The 15,936-nt window shown below is 50.2% G+C and overlaps 1 protein-coding gene across 3 annotated transcripts; it reads right to left on the bottom strand.

The window, feature by feature from the left end:
* Nucleotides 1-1,141: 1,141 nt before the first annotated feature.
* On the bottom strand, nucleotides 1,142-11,868 carry CC1H2orf72 (chromosome C1 C2orf72 homolog). 3 transcript variants are annotated; one of them, XM_027048125.2, is made up of 4 exons: nucleotides 11,156-11,868; nucleotides 8,260-8,373; nucleotides 4,350-4,385; nucleotides 4,064-4,201 (listed from the first exon to the last, which is right to left on the bottom strand). In XM_027048125.2, the coding sequence occupies exons 1-3, from the start codon at nucleotides 11,760-11,762 to the stop codon at nucleotides 4,381-4,383; spliced, it is 726 nt and encodes a 241-aa protein (XP_026903926.1). In that variant the 5' UTR covers nucleotides 11,763-11,868; the 3' UTR covers nucleotides 4,064-4,201; nucleotides 4,350-4,380. The 3 variants fall into 3 exon arrangements, with proteins under 3 accessions (XP_026903921.1, XP_026903916.1, XP_026903926.1); XM_027048115.2 differs by lacking the exon at nucleotides 4,350-4,385 and having other exon boundaries at nucleotides 1,600-4,201; nucleotides 11,156-11,861; XM_027048120.2 differs by lacking the exons at nucleotides 4,350-4,385; nucleotides 8,260-8,373 and having other exon boundaries at nucleotides 1,142-4,201.
* Between the last annotated feature and the right edge of the window lie 4,068 nt (nucleotides 11,869-15,936).

Here is a 15,936-nt window from a genome sequence, read left to right as displayed (position 1 = left end):
TATATACGTCCCTGATGTTAGATTTCTCTTAGACAGGGCCGGTCTAGACCTACCCAGAACTCTCGTTCCGACTTGCCATTTGGGCCTGGTTCTGCTCGTTGGTGCTGGCACGTGCTGGACCAGACCGGACTGAGGGGCAGAGGCTAAGGGTGAGACCCACTCCCATCAGGGAACAAGGGGCTTGGAGTGGCTGTCCTGGCAGCCAGGAGTTCTGGAGTGGGCGATATATCTGGGACAGCAGGTGGTCAGGGTTAGAATACTCTGGGTTGGGGAAATGATCTGAGAAGACCTCACTAACCAGTGAGGAAAAGGGAATGCAGGGTGACAAGACAGAGGCCCAGTATTGGTACCCAGAACTCGAAATGAGAGCTTAGTCACAAGGACTAAGTGCCTAACTACTCCAAATGAGTGCAGAGAACGATAGTAACAAGCCTGACTTAAGACTTAACATCTGAACTCCTACTGGAGTGTCTCTGAATTTCACCAGCCATGGAACATGCAGATGTGGGTCTGCATTTGAAGCAGGAGCCCTGGCTGGGGCTGGGGAGCTCAGGTAAGAAGCCAGAGGGGTCTCCCGCCCTTGCCAAGCCCTGGACCCACAGTGGCCCTAGTGCCCAGCCCAACTTTGGACCCAAGCAATCCCACACCTTGGTCCCTTCGGTAGGTCTGTGAGCCATGGCATGGCCCGGCTGGTAGGGCCTATTTCTGTTCCCGATTCGGCAGCCCCAAGTATAATGCAACCAGAGGGCTCTGGCTCAGGGGCCAAAGGCCCCTGAGGAATTCATGCAGGATCCTGGTCATCCACGCTGCCTTGTACCTCATTTCCTTTGAACTCTAAAATTGCACAAACAACGGTCTGTCTCAATCCTTGATCCACTAACACACAAAACCAGGTCAGAGGGGAGTTGTGCAGCCCCTGGGTACCAAACAAAAGGCTGTCTCCACTGCGCTGGTCGTGTTTGCCATCCAAACAGGACAAAGTGCAGGCCTGCTGACTACAGGGAACCCAGCCCCGCGCGGTTCTGTTACACTTTGAAGTGCAGATGCCATCAGGTTAACATGGCTGTCATCACCTTTTCCGGTGAGGCTGGGACCTGGGTTCTCTGTCTGGGATAAGAGGGACTTGTTTAGAGCACACAGGTATGGGGGGCTCGGCCCTTGGCCCCTTTGCAGCTTTGCCTTGTTTTTGGTTTGACAACCAAGGGATTCCTTCTGTGTGGCAAGTCTTGGAGACAAATTCTTTGAGAGGAAAGGCACCATGACACAAATGATAAAGGGCTCTCTGAGACTCAGGCAAGGCCATTTGGTCTCATTAAACATGCTCATACGGGCACACAAAACACACACATCCTGTTAAATACCAAGCTAAATGTTATCTTTTTTAAAAATTTCAAGTATTTACTTTCCAGCTATAGATTTTCCAATTCTAGCCAATAGGGTGGTGGAGGTGTGATCTAGGGCGGGAATGGAAGTGTTTCAGGCCAAACTATTCCAGAAGTTCCCACCTTTTGCCCAGATGCTCTGCTCCCAGGGGCCCTTGCAAGGAACACCTTATGAAAATGAAAGGGAAGATCCATTCTGGTTTTGATTAGACAGCAATGAGGTACCGTTTGGTTTTATTAGATATAAGGAATTATTGATTCAAGTCAGAAGCAGCACAATTACTGCCATATTAGAAGGATTAATACCCAACAGTCCAGACCATGACTTGACCGGAGGCCTTCGCCAATGGCTCCTGGTACCACCGACTTAATCCGGGGCTTCTATTCTCGGACAGGCCCATCCAATCTTCATGCCTTGGAAGAGTCCTTGGAAGAGATCTACCACCAAGGTCATCCCTTCCAGCACCTAACTCCTCTGTCTGCTAGAAAATATCAACTAGACTGTTCCTAAAAGGACAGTGCTTATCTTAGCCATGTGTCAAGGAAGCCAAGCTAGACCCGGAAGGATCTCAGTCTTGTGTTTATCTGTTGGGAGGCAGAACACAAATCTCAGTAAAGACCTTCTCTCTTCAACTATTCACCAGAGATACTGAAAGCAATGAAAAAATAATATGCAAACCACCCTTTACCCCATAGGCTTGCAAACTCATATGTCCTCCAGGATCAGGCAGGTGGCTTACGTGAGTGAAGTGCAGTGGATGGGGGGCGGTGTAGATGGCTGGGAGGGGGCCTCCAATCAGGGGAGGGGGGTTGCAGCAAACTGGAGATGATGGCATTGCCCCATCCTCCACCCTAGAAAACTAGCTTTTTTATGTGCAATCTCTCAAGTCTCAAATATTGTTAACAAATACAAAAGATTTTTGAACACAGCAGAGGCGGGCTGCCTTGGAACTTCTGCCTTAGATAACTTCCTAACTTAATAAAAGCTCCCTCCCCCCACCAAATAACAAAACTCCAACCCGATTATTACAAAGAAATTAACAGAGAAATAGAAAAATATAGCAGCTTCAAAAATACCAGTCTCCCCATTTTAAAACAAAATCAAAAGTTAATTCATTGAGTTCATTCTTGCAGAGAAGGAGGTCAGCTGGGTCCACTTATCGGTGAGACAGCCTTGCATTATTAAAATGACACCTGCTGTTAACCAAACCCCAAATAAGATGTCACCCTGTCTGCCCTTACACTATCCCCATGAAGCAGAGAGGGGTTGAATTAGGCTGATTATGAAGAATAAATTGAAGCATAGAGCCAGGAGGGACCCTCCTTGATCTCATACAGCCCCTCAAGCCCAATTCCACATTTTGGTACCAGAAATGGAAACCAAAATAACTACTGGAAGTCATGCAGCATCTTGCAGAACCCTGGGCAGAAACCTGCCCAACAGCACGTCTGCTGAGCAAACCGTGCACGAATGAATGAATTCAGCTACTTTGCTTAGATAGCGCTTCCTACCACGGAAAATCAGGAGATGCGCTTGCCACTCCAAAGACTGTATTAACTCCAGGGGCAGGCAAGGAAGGCAATGGAGGTAATGCAGAGCTCCTTCTACAAGTGAACGGATGGCTTTCCTGGCTTTTAAGGGAATATCATCGACCCTGTCTGACTCATAAACAGAGAAAAAATGATTCAGGAACTTGGCACCTCTGGGCTGGGCTTGCTTTGACCTTGGACAAGGGCCTGAGATCGAAAGTCCCATGTTTTTATTCCTACCTTTCCTTGTTTGGTGCTGTGGGCCATTCCTATCATTCTTATTCTCAAAGGCTTTGGCACAGATCAATGTCAACATGAGGAAGAGAGAGGGCATGCAAAGTACTTGGATGTCTTGTCTCTGGCCCAATAGGTCCCCAGGGCAGCAATGCAGTCTTTATTTTGGCTTGTTCTGGGAGCCAGGGTCTTGGGAAGCCCAACCCTCTCTGCTCCAGGGGACTCTTCCTAGAATTTCACAGGGAGAAGGGATTGGCTCATCCAGAGTTTCTCAAGGTTGCCATGATGAGCAATTTGGATGGAACAATAATTTGCTGTTTGAGATTGTCCTGTACGTTGTAAAATAACCACTAAGTGCCAAGGGCACCTCATAGTTACAGTAACCCTCCCAACACACACACACACACACTCAAAGTTTCCAATGCTGCCTGGAGCAGCAGCCTGGCCCTTGGGTGAGAGCCCCTGGGCTGGTAGTCCCCTCATGTATTTGAGAAGCAGAAGCCACAAAGGTTCAGTGACATGTCTAAGACCACTCCCCCCAGATCTGATGACTTCTGGTCCAGAGTTCTTTCCAGTCGCACTTGAAATGATGGATGCTCATGCAAACACACCACAGGCTGCCACAGCACCACAGAGCCTCAAAGGAGACAGCCATCTGTCCCAATGGTACAGGAAAACTGAGGTACAGAAAGAACAAATAACCTCACTGTGATCAGAGATTGAGCAAATTATGAGGTGGGGGCAGGTTCCAGGAAAATAAGTTTTCCCAGCTGGCTCAATGCGGCAGCCCCCTGGCAGCAGGGGCTTTTGTGGTTACCACCATTCCAAGGTCACCATGGAGGCAAGGGGGCTCAGTGAGAAGGCGCCAGTCCCCAGAGTGCAGGTTCGAGCCCAGGCAGTCCGGGTGTCCGGCCTTCATCTTGAGTCTCCAGCGGGCTCAGCCGGAGCGTGGACAAATCCATCACAGGCTCTCAGCCCCTTTCTGGGGTCCTCACAGTCTCCATTGGGAAACACGTCTGTCAGGGCCAGCTCCTCCTCAGGGTCCTGGAGGTGATCTGGAACACAAGAGCAGGAACCACCTGATCAGAAGGTCAAGTTTGGGAGTGAATAAACTAGGAATGAAAGGGAGAGAGTTGGCCTCAGCAAATATCTACTTAAAAACCACAGTGAAATACATATCAAAAACCTTAAAAATGTACATACCCTTTGACCCATGAATTCCACTTCTAGGATTTTATCCTATGGAGATAATTAGGGATAATTAGTGGAGCTGCTGCGGCCGTCTTGCTACCAGCCCAAGGATGAAACAAGAGTGAGGGCAGCCCAGCGGAGAGAAGGAAAGAACCTGGGCCGCTGAATCGACCAGCTCTGCAGCTGACTTTACCACTAGACCATCTTTTAGGTGAGATACTGAATGCCTGTGCTGCTATGCTTGCTTTCTCTGCCTGCAGCTGAAAGCAAACATACCGATTAGATGTGCAACCATGGGATGGGGTAACCATGGCTCACCCACAGGATGGGATTCAGGCATTAAAAATGATGCATGGGGCAGGTGCCTAGGTGGCTCAGTCGGTTGAACATCTGACTTCAACTCAGGTCACGATCTCACGGTTCGTGAGTTCGAGCCCAGTCGGGCTCGCCACTGTCAGCACAGAGCCTGCTTGGGATTCTCTCTCCCCCTCTCTCTCTGTCCTTGCCACTCCCCTGCGTGCACACATGTGCACGCTCTCTCTCTCAAAATAAAGAAATAAACCTTAAAAAAAGATACATAAAATTCCATAGAACTAAACACACACACACACACACACACACACACACACACACACACACACAAATACAAGTAAAACTGGGGAACTCTGAGGAGGATCTGTGGATTGTTTCAATGTCAATATCCCGTGGTAATATCATCCGATAGTTTCAGACAAGATGTTACCATTGAGGGAAACTGGGCCAAGTGCACAGGATCTCTTTGTATGATTTCTTACAACTGCATGTGAATCTACAATTACACACTATCCCCTCAAAAGAGAAAAGATATCGTTGATATGTAATCATTGCCGTGGAATACTGCAGCCACCATATGTTATTGTGAAGGAAGCTGATTGCAAAACTATGTATAAATGTCTGTCTGTATAATCTTATATTTATTATGTATGTTATATCATTGCCTACACATAGTCCATGAATGCAATTTTCATTTTAATACATTTGCTTCTACTTGAGATTAAATAATTTGTTATATGCTACAGAGATACCTGGGTGGCTCAGTCAGTTAAGCATCCGACTCTTGGTTTTGGCTCAGGTCATGATCTTGCGGTTCGTGGGTTTGAGCCCCACATCAGGCTCTGTACTCTCAGCACACAGCTTTCTTGGGATTCTCTCTCTCCCTTTCTCTCTGCTCCTCCCTCCCTCTCTCTCTCTCAAAATAAATAAATATACTTAAAAAAAAAGAAGAAGAGCATGTGACTCTTGATCTTAGAGTCATAAGTTTGAATACCAAGTGGGGTGTAGAGATTACTTAACCATACAGAACTTAAAAAAAATTGTTGGGACGCCCGGGTGGCTCAGTCAGTTGAGCATCCAACTCTTGATTTCACCTTAGGTCATGAACCCAGGGTCGTGGGATCGAGCCCTGCATCAGACTCTGCAATGAGCGTGGAGGCTGCTTGAGATTCTCTCTCTCTCTCTCTCTCTCTCGCCCTCCTCTACCCATGCACATGCTGTGTGTGCTTTCTCTCAAAAATAAAAATAGGGGCGCCTGGGTGGCGCAGTCAGTTAAGCGTGCGACTTCAGCCAGGTCACGATCTCGCGGTCTGGGAGTTCGAGCCCCGCGTCAGGCTCTGGGCTGATGGCTCGGAGCCTGGAGCCTGTTTCCCATTCTGTGTCTCCCTCTCTCTCTGCCCCTCCCCCGTTCATGCTCTGTCTCTCTCTGTCCCAAAAATAAATAAACGTTGAAAAAAAAATAATAAAAATAATAAATTGAAAAACACTGAAAAAATTTGTTATATGCTACAGAGGGGGAAGTTATACAAGATCTCTGTAAAATTGTTTAGGATTCCTTTGCTTTATTATTTTTTTCCTTTGGTTCCCCAAAATATCCAAAATGATGATAGAAAAGTTGAAGTGAACATTTTTGTAATTAAATGTTTTAAATATCTGATGCATTTTGCAGATGATGCATACATTATATAGAAGTATATTTACTAAAATTTCTATAACACAAGTGGATCTAGATAGGTAGAACGATGAATAGACTGGTCTACACCAAAATGCAGATTATAGTTCCTTTTAAGTGGCAGAATTAAGCAAATGACTTAAATACTTGTTTTGCTTTTTCAATTTTTTTTGAGCTTTCACCTGTGATAGGCAGAATTCTAAGATGACCCTCAAGATTTCCATTCCTTGGAATGGAATTATCCATCCTGTATAATCTCCTTCTCTGAGTGTGGGTGGGACCTGTGAATCCCTCGATTAGGGTACCGTATATGACAAAGGTGACATTTGATGATTAAGTGACATAACAGGAGACTAGAAAGTCTCCTGCTAATTGAAGAAGCAATTGTTGTGCTGAGAGATGTGTAGAGGTGTGACTGTCAGAGCAGAGAACAGCCCCAGCTAACAGCCACCAACAAGGCAGGGGCCTCAGTCCTACAGCAGCAAAGAAGTGAATTCTGTCCACAACGAAGTGAGCTTGAAGGACTCAGGCTCCAGAAAGGACCGCAGCCCGGCAGACACTCAGATGAAGCTTTATGAGACCCCGAACGGAAGGCCCAGCTAAGCCCTGCCCAGGCTTAACCCATGGAAATCAAGAAGAATTCATGGGCATTGTGTTAAGCCACTAAGTTTATGGTAACTTGTTACGTGCCAGTAGAAGGCTGATACCTCACCTTCTGATTTTTGATTTGATTTATGATTTTTTTTTGAACGTAAAGAACATTTGCCCCCGGGGGCGCCTGGGTGGCTCAGTCAGTTAAGCGTCCCACTTTGGCTCAGGTCATGATCTCACGTTCGTGAGTTCGAGCCCCACATATAGGGGCTCTCCGCTGACGGTGCGGAGCCTGCTTTGGATCCTCTGTCCCCTTCTCTCTCAGCCCCTCCTTCGCTCTCAAAAATAAATAAACATTAAAAAAATTCTTTAAAAAATAAATAAAACATTGCCCGTTTCTGTAACAGAGCTGTACTGTTCAGTACACTTTGGGGGTGCAGGCCACATACATTCGGCTGGTTACAACTTAACTCCCCTGGTACTTCTTGTCTCTGTCACAACAGCCTCAATGCCTACAGAGTGCTTCTGGGGACTTCGCAGGACTTTCTTCCCTCCCCTTCTCCTATTAGTGGCCTGATGATCCTACCCTAAAAATGGCTTCAGGCTGAGTTCCTTCCTCTCTGTTCCCAAACTGCCAGCATTGGGTCCAGGCTGCCCATTGTTCCTTCTAGGACCGGGCGGTCCCCTGCTAACTGGTTCTGCCTCTTGTCTCTCCCTGCTCCGCAGTCTGCCACCTCTCCCAAACACCTCTAATCTGGACACCCCGCTCAGAATGACCAGTGGCTCACTATTCCCCAGACACTTGGGTCCAGGGGCCCAATTTGGTGTAAACTCTCCTCTTTCAGCCTTAGCCCTACCAGTCTCCCATACCTGACCCCCGGCTCTCCCGACAAGGGGCTCCTTTTTGGAGCATGACACCATGCCGTCAAGCCTTCGTTCACAGTACTTCCTCTCTAAGTCTTACCATTTCCGCCTAGGACGATCTCCAACCCCTAGCTGCCTGGTCACTTGCCCTTGATACTCCCTGGATCCTCAGGGGAGATGGAATGCGTCTGGCTCCAAGTGCCCCGCTATGCACCTGGCGGGCACCTGCAGGGCAGCCCTGCCCGCACCAACTGCCTTCATTAGTCAGAGACCCACGGGGCTAGAGCCCTGCTGGGGAGCCTGTGTGCCTTGCCCAGTGGCAGGGGCACCTCACATCACTCACCTCCACGCCCCGCACATGGCGGGTGCTCCATGGATGTTGGTCCACTCTATCCCTCAGGTCCCTGTGAGCACATGACCATTCCCATAATCCCAAGCACCTGGCCCTCAGGGTCCAGAAGGCCAGGAAGGCAGCACACTCACCCTGAGCTGGGTCACTGGGGGAGGTGGCATCTGGGTCCTTCCCCCGGCTCCAGGGACCCCAAGAAAAGCACGCCAGCAGTGCTGGGAGGCCGGGTCTCTCCCAGGCTCCTGCCACTAGAAAGAACACAAAGTCCCAGAGGCAGCAGGTGAGTGTGCTTGACAGGACTGAGAGATTATCTGTTCAGCAAACCAAGAGCTTCAATCATCAACTGCCCTAGTTTCAACTGTTTGATTAAAAACACAAGGATTTTGATTTATAAAATGGGGTGGACTTTTTATACTTAAAAAATTGAGCCCCCCCCCATAAAAGATTGCTTTATATATATTATGTTATTTTATCTTCTCAAAACCCTATGATGTGGGTATCGTGCCTGGGAAACCGTGTAACACAACTGCCATGAAACTAACAATTCCATAGCACCAAAGAAAATACTCAGAGAGCAGAAATTCTCCCCCTGGGTTTAGTTCAAACTGTTTCTTAATGGGAACAGATTTAATCTTTTTTGATAATTACCATAAAACAATTACATGTTGAGTCTAGTTTCCTTATTATATAGTAGCACCTCAGTCCCAGAGAGTCCCAACGCTCTGGAGAAAGCCAATTGGGACACAAAATGTCCTGTTCATAAATCCTTACTCGGGATCTATTTACTCTTAATTTGTACCCTCTCCTAACGAGACTGGATGCTTAGTTGGATTAGGATTTGAACTAAACATAAACTAGGTAAAAGGTCACTGCCAAAAGGCAGGCAACCTGAAAATGTAATAACTATCAGGCAGGGAGGAAACAGACTGGAAACTTTAAAAAGCCAGACCCAGCTGCCAGCAAAACCGTAGCAAAGGAAGCCATGGTGCCACCCACCGCAAGAACCCTGAAGAAACCAGGGGACAATGAGTTACAACCACACTCATGACTTTTGGTCATGAAAGCTTTCATTGTTGTTTAGTATGTTTTTAAAAAAGTAGAAACGAGTTTAAGCAGTAGAGAATGATTCCCTTGCAGAGTGTTAAAATTTCTTAAGTGTTGGGGCGCCTGGGTGGCTCGGTTAAGTGGCCGACTTCCGCTCGGGTCATGATTTCGTGGTCTGCGAGTTCGAGCCCCGCGTCGGGCTCTGTGCTGACAGCTCAGAGCCTGGAGCCTGTTTCAGATTCTGTGTCTCCCTTTCTCTGACCCTCCCCCGTTCGTGCTCTGTCTCTCTCTGTCTCAAAAATAAATAAAGGGTAAAAAAAAAAAAAAATTTCTTAAGTGTTGATAGGAGGCAAGGATTCTGCAGGCCAGGCAGGGTGTTGGGAAATGGGAATATAATGTCACTTAAGAGGGAAAGTGACAAAACCACCCGGTTAAGAGTTCTGGGATTTCACTTGCAAATTTACAAGGGGGAGTAGGGAGGGTTGGGGAAGGCTTCCTGGAAGAGGAAGTCCAGTCCCAAAAGATGAGATGGGATTGGTCAGGTGAAGAGGAGGATGGGAAAAATGGCTTTCATTTGAGGCAACTGCATTCAAGGCAACTGTAATGTGCACAAAAACTTAGGAGGCCAGAGCACGCTTGGCTCCGGGGAATTAAAAGTTGCTTCTGGAGAACGGAAGAGGGCGAAGAGACTGAGAACTCAGAATTTTCTAGGCACCAGCTCATTAAGCACAGAATATTTGGTTGTGTAAATTCCCTCCTCTGCCCCATGGGGCCAGGTCAGTGAAGAAGCTGGCATCCACAATCACAATAATAACCCACCTCAGGACATTCCCCACGTCTTTCAGGATACTGTTTGCAGAGTTTCAAATTTAGCTGGCTAGCTCACAGATTCGAGAGAAAAGGGTTGCAGGCATGTGGGGGGAGGTTGGGGCAGGCTCTAAGGCTGAGCTGCACAGCCTTCACCCAGGCAGGCCAGGCTAGCTGGTAGGTCTGTGACATTTGTGCCATCAGAGGTCCCAGGTCTCCTTGCTGGAAAAGGCTCCCCTGCAAGCCTGGCATCTCCCAGTTTCTGGTTAACACACCAGTGCCCAGGGAAGCAGAACGCAGTCTCTGTCTTCATTAACTCTTTAGCAAGAAGGGAAGGCTGGAGGGCTTGGGGGGCAGCAGATGCTGGAAAAGTGAGGGTGGCGAGGGATCTGGGAACGCAAAGGACAATCCTGCCACCTCTCAGCTTTGCCGGATCCAGCTACACTTAATGTCTGTACTTTAATCCTGAGATACAGAAAAGCTCTTGTTGGTGGAGTAGATTCTGACACTGCCCCCAGCGTCCTCACCCAGGCTGGGAAAAGCCCCTCACTCCCCTCCTCCCACTTCAGGAGAACGTAGAGAGAAACACAGCAGTGGGTGCGCACAGAGTGAGTAGCCAAGGAGGATTAGAAAATTCTGGGCCCCCAGTCCCTCACACCCTGTCCCCCTACCTCCAAGTCTTGGCGTCTATTCCTTTCCTTATTCCTATGATAAGCCCTTGGCGCTTCTGCACTGAGCCTCCCCGTCCCCGTCGCATCTCCAGCTGCACAGCGTCCTAGAAGCTCCGCGCACAGCCAAGCCCTTAGTCCCGGGTCTGTTCTCCTCCCCACCTTTAAACTTGGGCATCCTGAGGCTTTCTCACCTCCTCTCCCTCCCCCCAGGTCCCAGCCCAATCCAGTCTTCTCTCCACCAACTTCCCCTGCCTTGAGCTTGCCCGCTCGGCTTTTCCAAGCCCTCCTGCAACTCTAAGGCTCTCTGGATCCTTCCGGAACAGACTGGACCCCGTGCCCAGGGCCCACTGCGCTAGCTGAAAGACCTAGTGCTAGGCACCTCCCCTCTCTCCCGGCCTCAGTTTACTGTGGTGCACCAGGAGGGAAGCCGGCCTAAAGAGTTCCAACTTGGGGGTCTTCCCCCCCCCGACGCCCCTCGCCCGCCCGCTCCCGGGCCTCGTAGTCTCACCTGCTCGCGCGGGCCCCGCAGCTTGCAGCGCTCTGCAGGCGGCCGCCTGGACGGCCAAGCTGGAGGCCGGGTGGCCGGGGCGGTAGGCGGCCGCCTGCACCGGGCCCCCCGCCTGGCGGCCGAACACCGCGCGCAGGAGCGCCTCCAGGAGCCGCAGCCCCGGCGCCACCGCGTCCTCGGGCCCGGCCTCGGCCACCAGCACCCCGACCAGCGCCGCGCCGGCCCGCCGCCGGCCGCGCACGTCCCGCAGCATCTCCCGCAGGCGGCGCCGCGGCTCGCGGGCGGTCAGCGAGGACGCGCGGCACAGCACGAAGACGAGCGGCGAGCGGATGGCGCGCGCCCCCGCCGTCCCGGGCGGCCTCTGCGCCCCCGGCGCCCCGGCCCCCGGCGCCCCGGGCCCCGCGCCGCCGGGCTTGCCCGCGCCTGGCTCCGGCGGGAAGACGGCCCGGGCGAAGTCCCGCAGCAGTGCGCGGCTCTGCTCGCGCTCCCACAGCTCGCCCACCAGCAGCACCTGCCCGCGGCCGCCCGCCGCCTCCACCAGCGCCTGGAAGGGCGGCTCGGCCGGGCGCGGGGGCCGCGCCTCCAGCTCCTCCAGCTCGCGCTCCATGCTCGCCGCCGCGCGTCCTCTGCGGCCGCCGGGGCCAGGGCGCGCCAGAAGCGCCCCTCTCGAGGCGCCGGCGCCCGGGCCCAGTAGGACACGCCCCCGAGGGCCAAGCTCCGCCCGACCCCCGGCCCGCGGGCCGCGTTTTCCGTGCCGCAGCCGGCTGCTGGGGGGGGGGGGGGGGGGGCGCGGCTGGGGCTCTCCCCCCAGGGCTCTAAGGGCGGCTCCTCCCGCAGTGTCTGTGGCAACGCGGGGACACCGAGCCGGCCGGCCGTGTATCCAGGCACCGATTCATCCATCCATTCAACAAACACAAATTGAGCACATACTAGGAACAGGGCAGCCGAAGGTGAAGGAAGACCGAAAATTATGTGAGCAAATACACCTTCACAAGTTAGATCGGTTTGAGACCTGGAACAGATACTTCTTTTTTTCCCCCCTAATGTGTATTTTTATTTATTTTGAGAGAGAGAGACAGAAAGAGAGAAAGAGGGAGAGAGAGAGAACGAGCAGGGGAGGGGTAGAGACAGAGGGAGAGAGAGAGAATCCCAAGAAGGTTCCACACTGTCAGTGTGGAGCTTGATTCCAGGCTCCGTCCCCTGGCCATGAGATCATCACCTGAGCCTGACAATTAACCTTGCTCTAACTGTGCCGCTTTAGAGTTGATGGAGGGGTGGGGTGGGGGGGGCACCAGAGACAGAAAGCAGACAATGGGGTAGAGAGGTGAGAAAAGAATGGAAAGGGGGATTTCTTCTCTTCTGTCACTTAACTCACCTTTTGGGTCTTAGCATTTAACAGAAGCTAATTGAGGGTTCATTATTGCAGCAAATACTTATCGTCCACAGGGCAGTGCCCCAGATGCTGGGGGGGAAGGAGGTGAAAACTAAGAAGGCCGACAGCTTTACTCCCTGTGGAGCAGAAAGCTTAAGAAGGCAGATAGGGGCACCGATGGTGCTGTGATCTGGGCAGGGGTAGTGGTGGTTTAGGGGGTGACAAGGGGATGTCAGTAGGCCAAGTTAGAAGCAGGGGTGCATTTACTTTCATTCTAAGGGTCTAGGTCAGCTTTGTCCAATGGAACATTCTTTGATGATGACAATATTTTATATGATCCGTACTGTCCAATGCAGTAGTCACAAGCCACATGTGGCTGTTATTAGCAACTGAGGAGCTGAATTTTACATTTTATCTCGTTTTAATGAAATGTAAATAGCTGCATGAGGTTAATGGCTGTGGCAGTGGACAGTGCTTTACTTCCGCTGACTCCCTTTCGGTCAATAGCATATTCATGCTCAGCTCTCTCCTTCACCATATAACCCCCAATGTGCTCTTCAGTTACCCTATTTCCTGCCCCCCCCCTAATTATGCTGAAATATCTCCTCCTGGAGAAATTGTATGTCCATTCAATAAATCACACCTTTTTGAGCACCTACTGTGTGCAAGCAGTGGGAATTTGAAGATGTGTAAGCAGCCCTGCCCTAAGTCGAAATTACTCAGCAGTTGTTTTAGCCAGTGCTTGGAGTAAGGACCCCATATCTTTGTCGTGAGCCTAGTTCATAGAAAGCTCTTCTCATTGTGTACGGTCTTTGTTCAGGGCACAGATCCAGGGGCTTGGGTGGGAAAAGCCCAAGATTTGGAAGCCCTGGGCCAGAATCAGGGTTAGGTTCCAGCACCAGCTCAGTGATTCAGTCCCTCAACTTGTATGTACTGAGCATCTCTGCCGTGTATTGTGCCCGGTGCTGGGGAGACAGCTTACCCTACTGGATAGGCTGTTCTAGTGGGGACTTGTAGAGAGAGAGAGAGAGAGAGAGAGAGAGAGAGAGAGAGAGAGAGAGAAAACAATACACACATAAATAATAGCTTCAGATGGTGATCGGTGCTATGAGAAAAGTAATGCAGAGCTGACAAAAGGGTCACGTACTTGAGATGCTGGCCTCTTCCTGTGAATACAATCTTGAAGATGCCACAGAAACAAGAGGGGGGTTGATGAGGATTAAGAAAGCAACGCACAAACCATGAGAACTTCTCCCCCCCCCCCCCAATCCTACCTCCTTGGAGGCACCAGGTGGTTGGGTCATGGAGGGTGGGAAGGAAACAGCAATCCCTTGCAGGTAAGGGCTGGGGGCCCTAGAAGGGGGTAGGCTGAGTGAATGTCTCACAACATGTACTTTTCTCTGCACGCATCGGCTTGGATGGATCATTGCCCAGCCCCAGCTCCACAGTTATCGCCATCACTGCCGTGGCGCTCTGAGGCAGAAAATGGTTGTGCTAGCCAGGAATGGTAACATCAGGCTGGAGTTGGAAGCATAGCACAACCGGACCTGGCAGCCCCTCGAAGTCCAGGCCCTTCTTCCCCCTGCCTGGGTCAGGGCATTCCACTCACATGACCTAGCTCATGAAAAGAGTAGCGGCCAAGGGAGAGTGCCTAGAAGTCCCTTGAGCAAGGTGCCTGGTAAGGGTCAGAGGGGGGTCTGAGGGACCTGGAGGTAGCCAAGTCTACACTGTAATGCCAGAGGCAATTCCCTTGTCCTCACCACCACCCTCCCTTCTTTGAGCTCCCCAGGAGGGATACAAGGTAGGATTTAGGCTTTAGCCTCTTCCAGGGTAGCCGATATCCGGGAGTATCAATCACTGGGAAAACTAATCAGATTTAATTAAGACATGAATTATGATTCATTTCAGCTACTAATAACACAGACTCCAAATAACAGCTACTGATAATACAGACTCCAAACACAATGAAAGTTTATTTTTCCCTTCTGTAGAAGTGTGGGGGTGGACCGCTCATGGCCGACATAGTAGCTTTGTATCACTAGTTCTTGAGGACTCAGGTTTCAATCCAGATCACTATTCCCCCATCTCATCTTCATAATCCAAGCTAGCAGCGTCCACGCCAGCCATCACATCTGTATTCCAGGCACCTGGATAGCAGAGGGCTGAGGAAGGAACAAACATCAGATTGACTTCAGATTTCTTCACAGCACCACTGCATTTAAGATGATAGTTGAATAATACTTTTAAAGTATCAAAGAGAAAGAACTTCGAACCTAGATTTTTGATTTCTAGCTAAATTATCAGGTATTTAAAGGGTCGGAAGTTTTCTCGCAAATAGCCACCCTTTGAAAACACTGTTAGAGGAAGCACTCCAACAAGAAAAGAAATAAATACAGGGGTGCTCAACAATACTGAGTAAGAGGGATTAAATCATTTGCTTAAATCACTCTTGTCTAAGTAAATGGTACAATGCAGGGCCAGCAAAGCACAGCCTGGGTGCATAGAAGTGCAGAGGCGACAGCCTGTGGGAGTCCTACCTAGCGAATAGACAGGTAATGGACCCCAGCGAGGTCACTTCTTTGAGGAAGAGAGGAAGACACAGCAGCTGACTAGAGCATTGCTCTTATTTTTGGACTGTCTTGCCAGGCTTGTCTAAAACCAACACGCTCTGCCGCGAGCTATTTATTCTATTTATTCTTCGGCTTTAAACTTCCAGGTAACAATTCCAAGCCTTCCAGAGGTGGGATGGAGAATGAATCAGAGAAGGGGTGGGTGTTAAACAAAGGTCAGAGTCCAGGGCCAGTGAAGTTTATCTTTACCTGCGCTATTTACATGGCGAAGGTTCAGGGATTAAATTAACAGGAAACTACAAAGACCTTAAAAAAAAAAGAGGCAGGAAGCCAAGATTATTTTTCCCTCCTCTGTGTCCATGCCCTCAACAATATCATGAAACAAATAGGCTTTTTCTGATTTCTCTGGTTTTCAATGAAGATGTAGAGTGAAACTGGGATTTCTGGAACAATTTGCTTCCTCATGGTCCCTCAAGCAGAACTTGGTAGGAAGAGTGACAGAAAAGTGTTGATTTGGAGAAAAAGGAGTGATTTTGGTCTGGTTTCCGGTACCTCCTTTCTCCTCTAGTCTCCCGATCTTTCAGGCTATCCTTCCTTCTTCATTCCCTCAACCCCTCCCTCCTTCCCCTCCCCATCCTTCTCTCCCCACTCTCCCCTACCCCTCAACCCTTCTCTCGTTTCGCCTCCCCATCCCGCTCCCCATCCTCCTCCCCCTTCCCCTCCCCCTCCTTCCCTTCTCCTTCTACCCACTCCTCCTTCCCCTCCTCTCTTCCCCTGTCCCTAAGTCTTTTTTCCTTCCCCACTGGTCTTCCTTTACATCTTTCCTTCCTTTCTCTTCA

Source organism: Acinonyx jubatus, chromosome C1 (assembly GCF_027475565.1).
Source record: "Acinonyx jubatus isolate Ajub_Pintada_27869175 chromosome C1, VMU_Ajub_asm_v1.0, whole genome shotgun sequence".
NCBI classification, from domain to species: Eukaryota; Metazoa; Chordata; class Mammalia; order Carnivora; family Felidae; genus Acinonyx; species Acinonyx jubatus.
The sequence above is the reverse complement of the archived record's forward strand: the minus strand, read 5'-3'. Positions and strand labels throughout refer to the sequence as shown.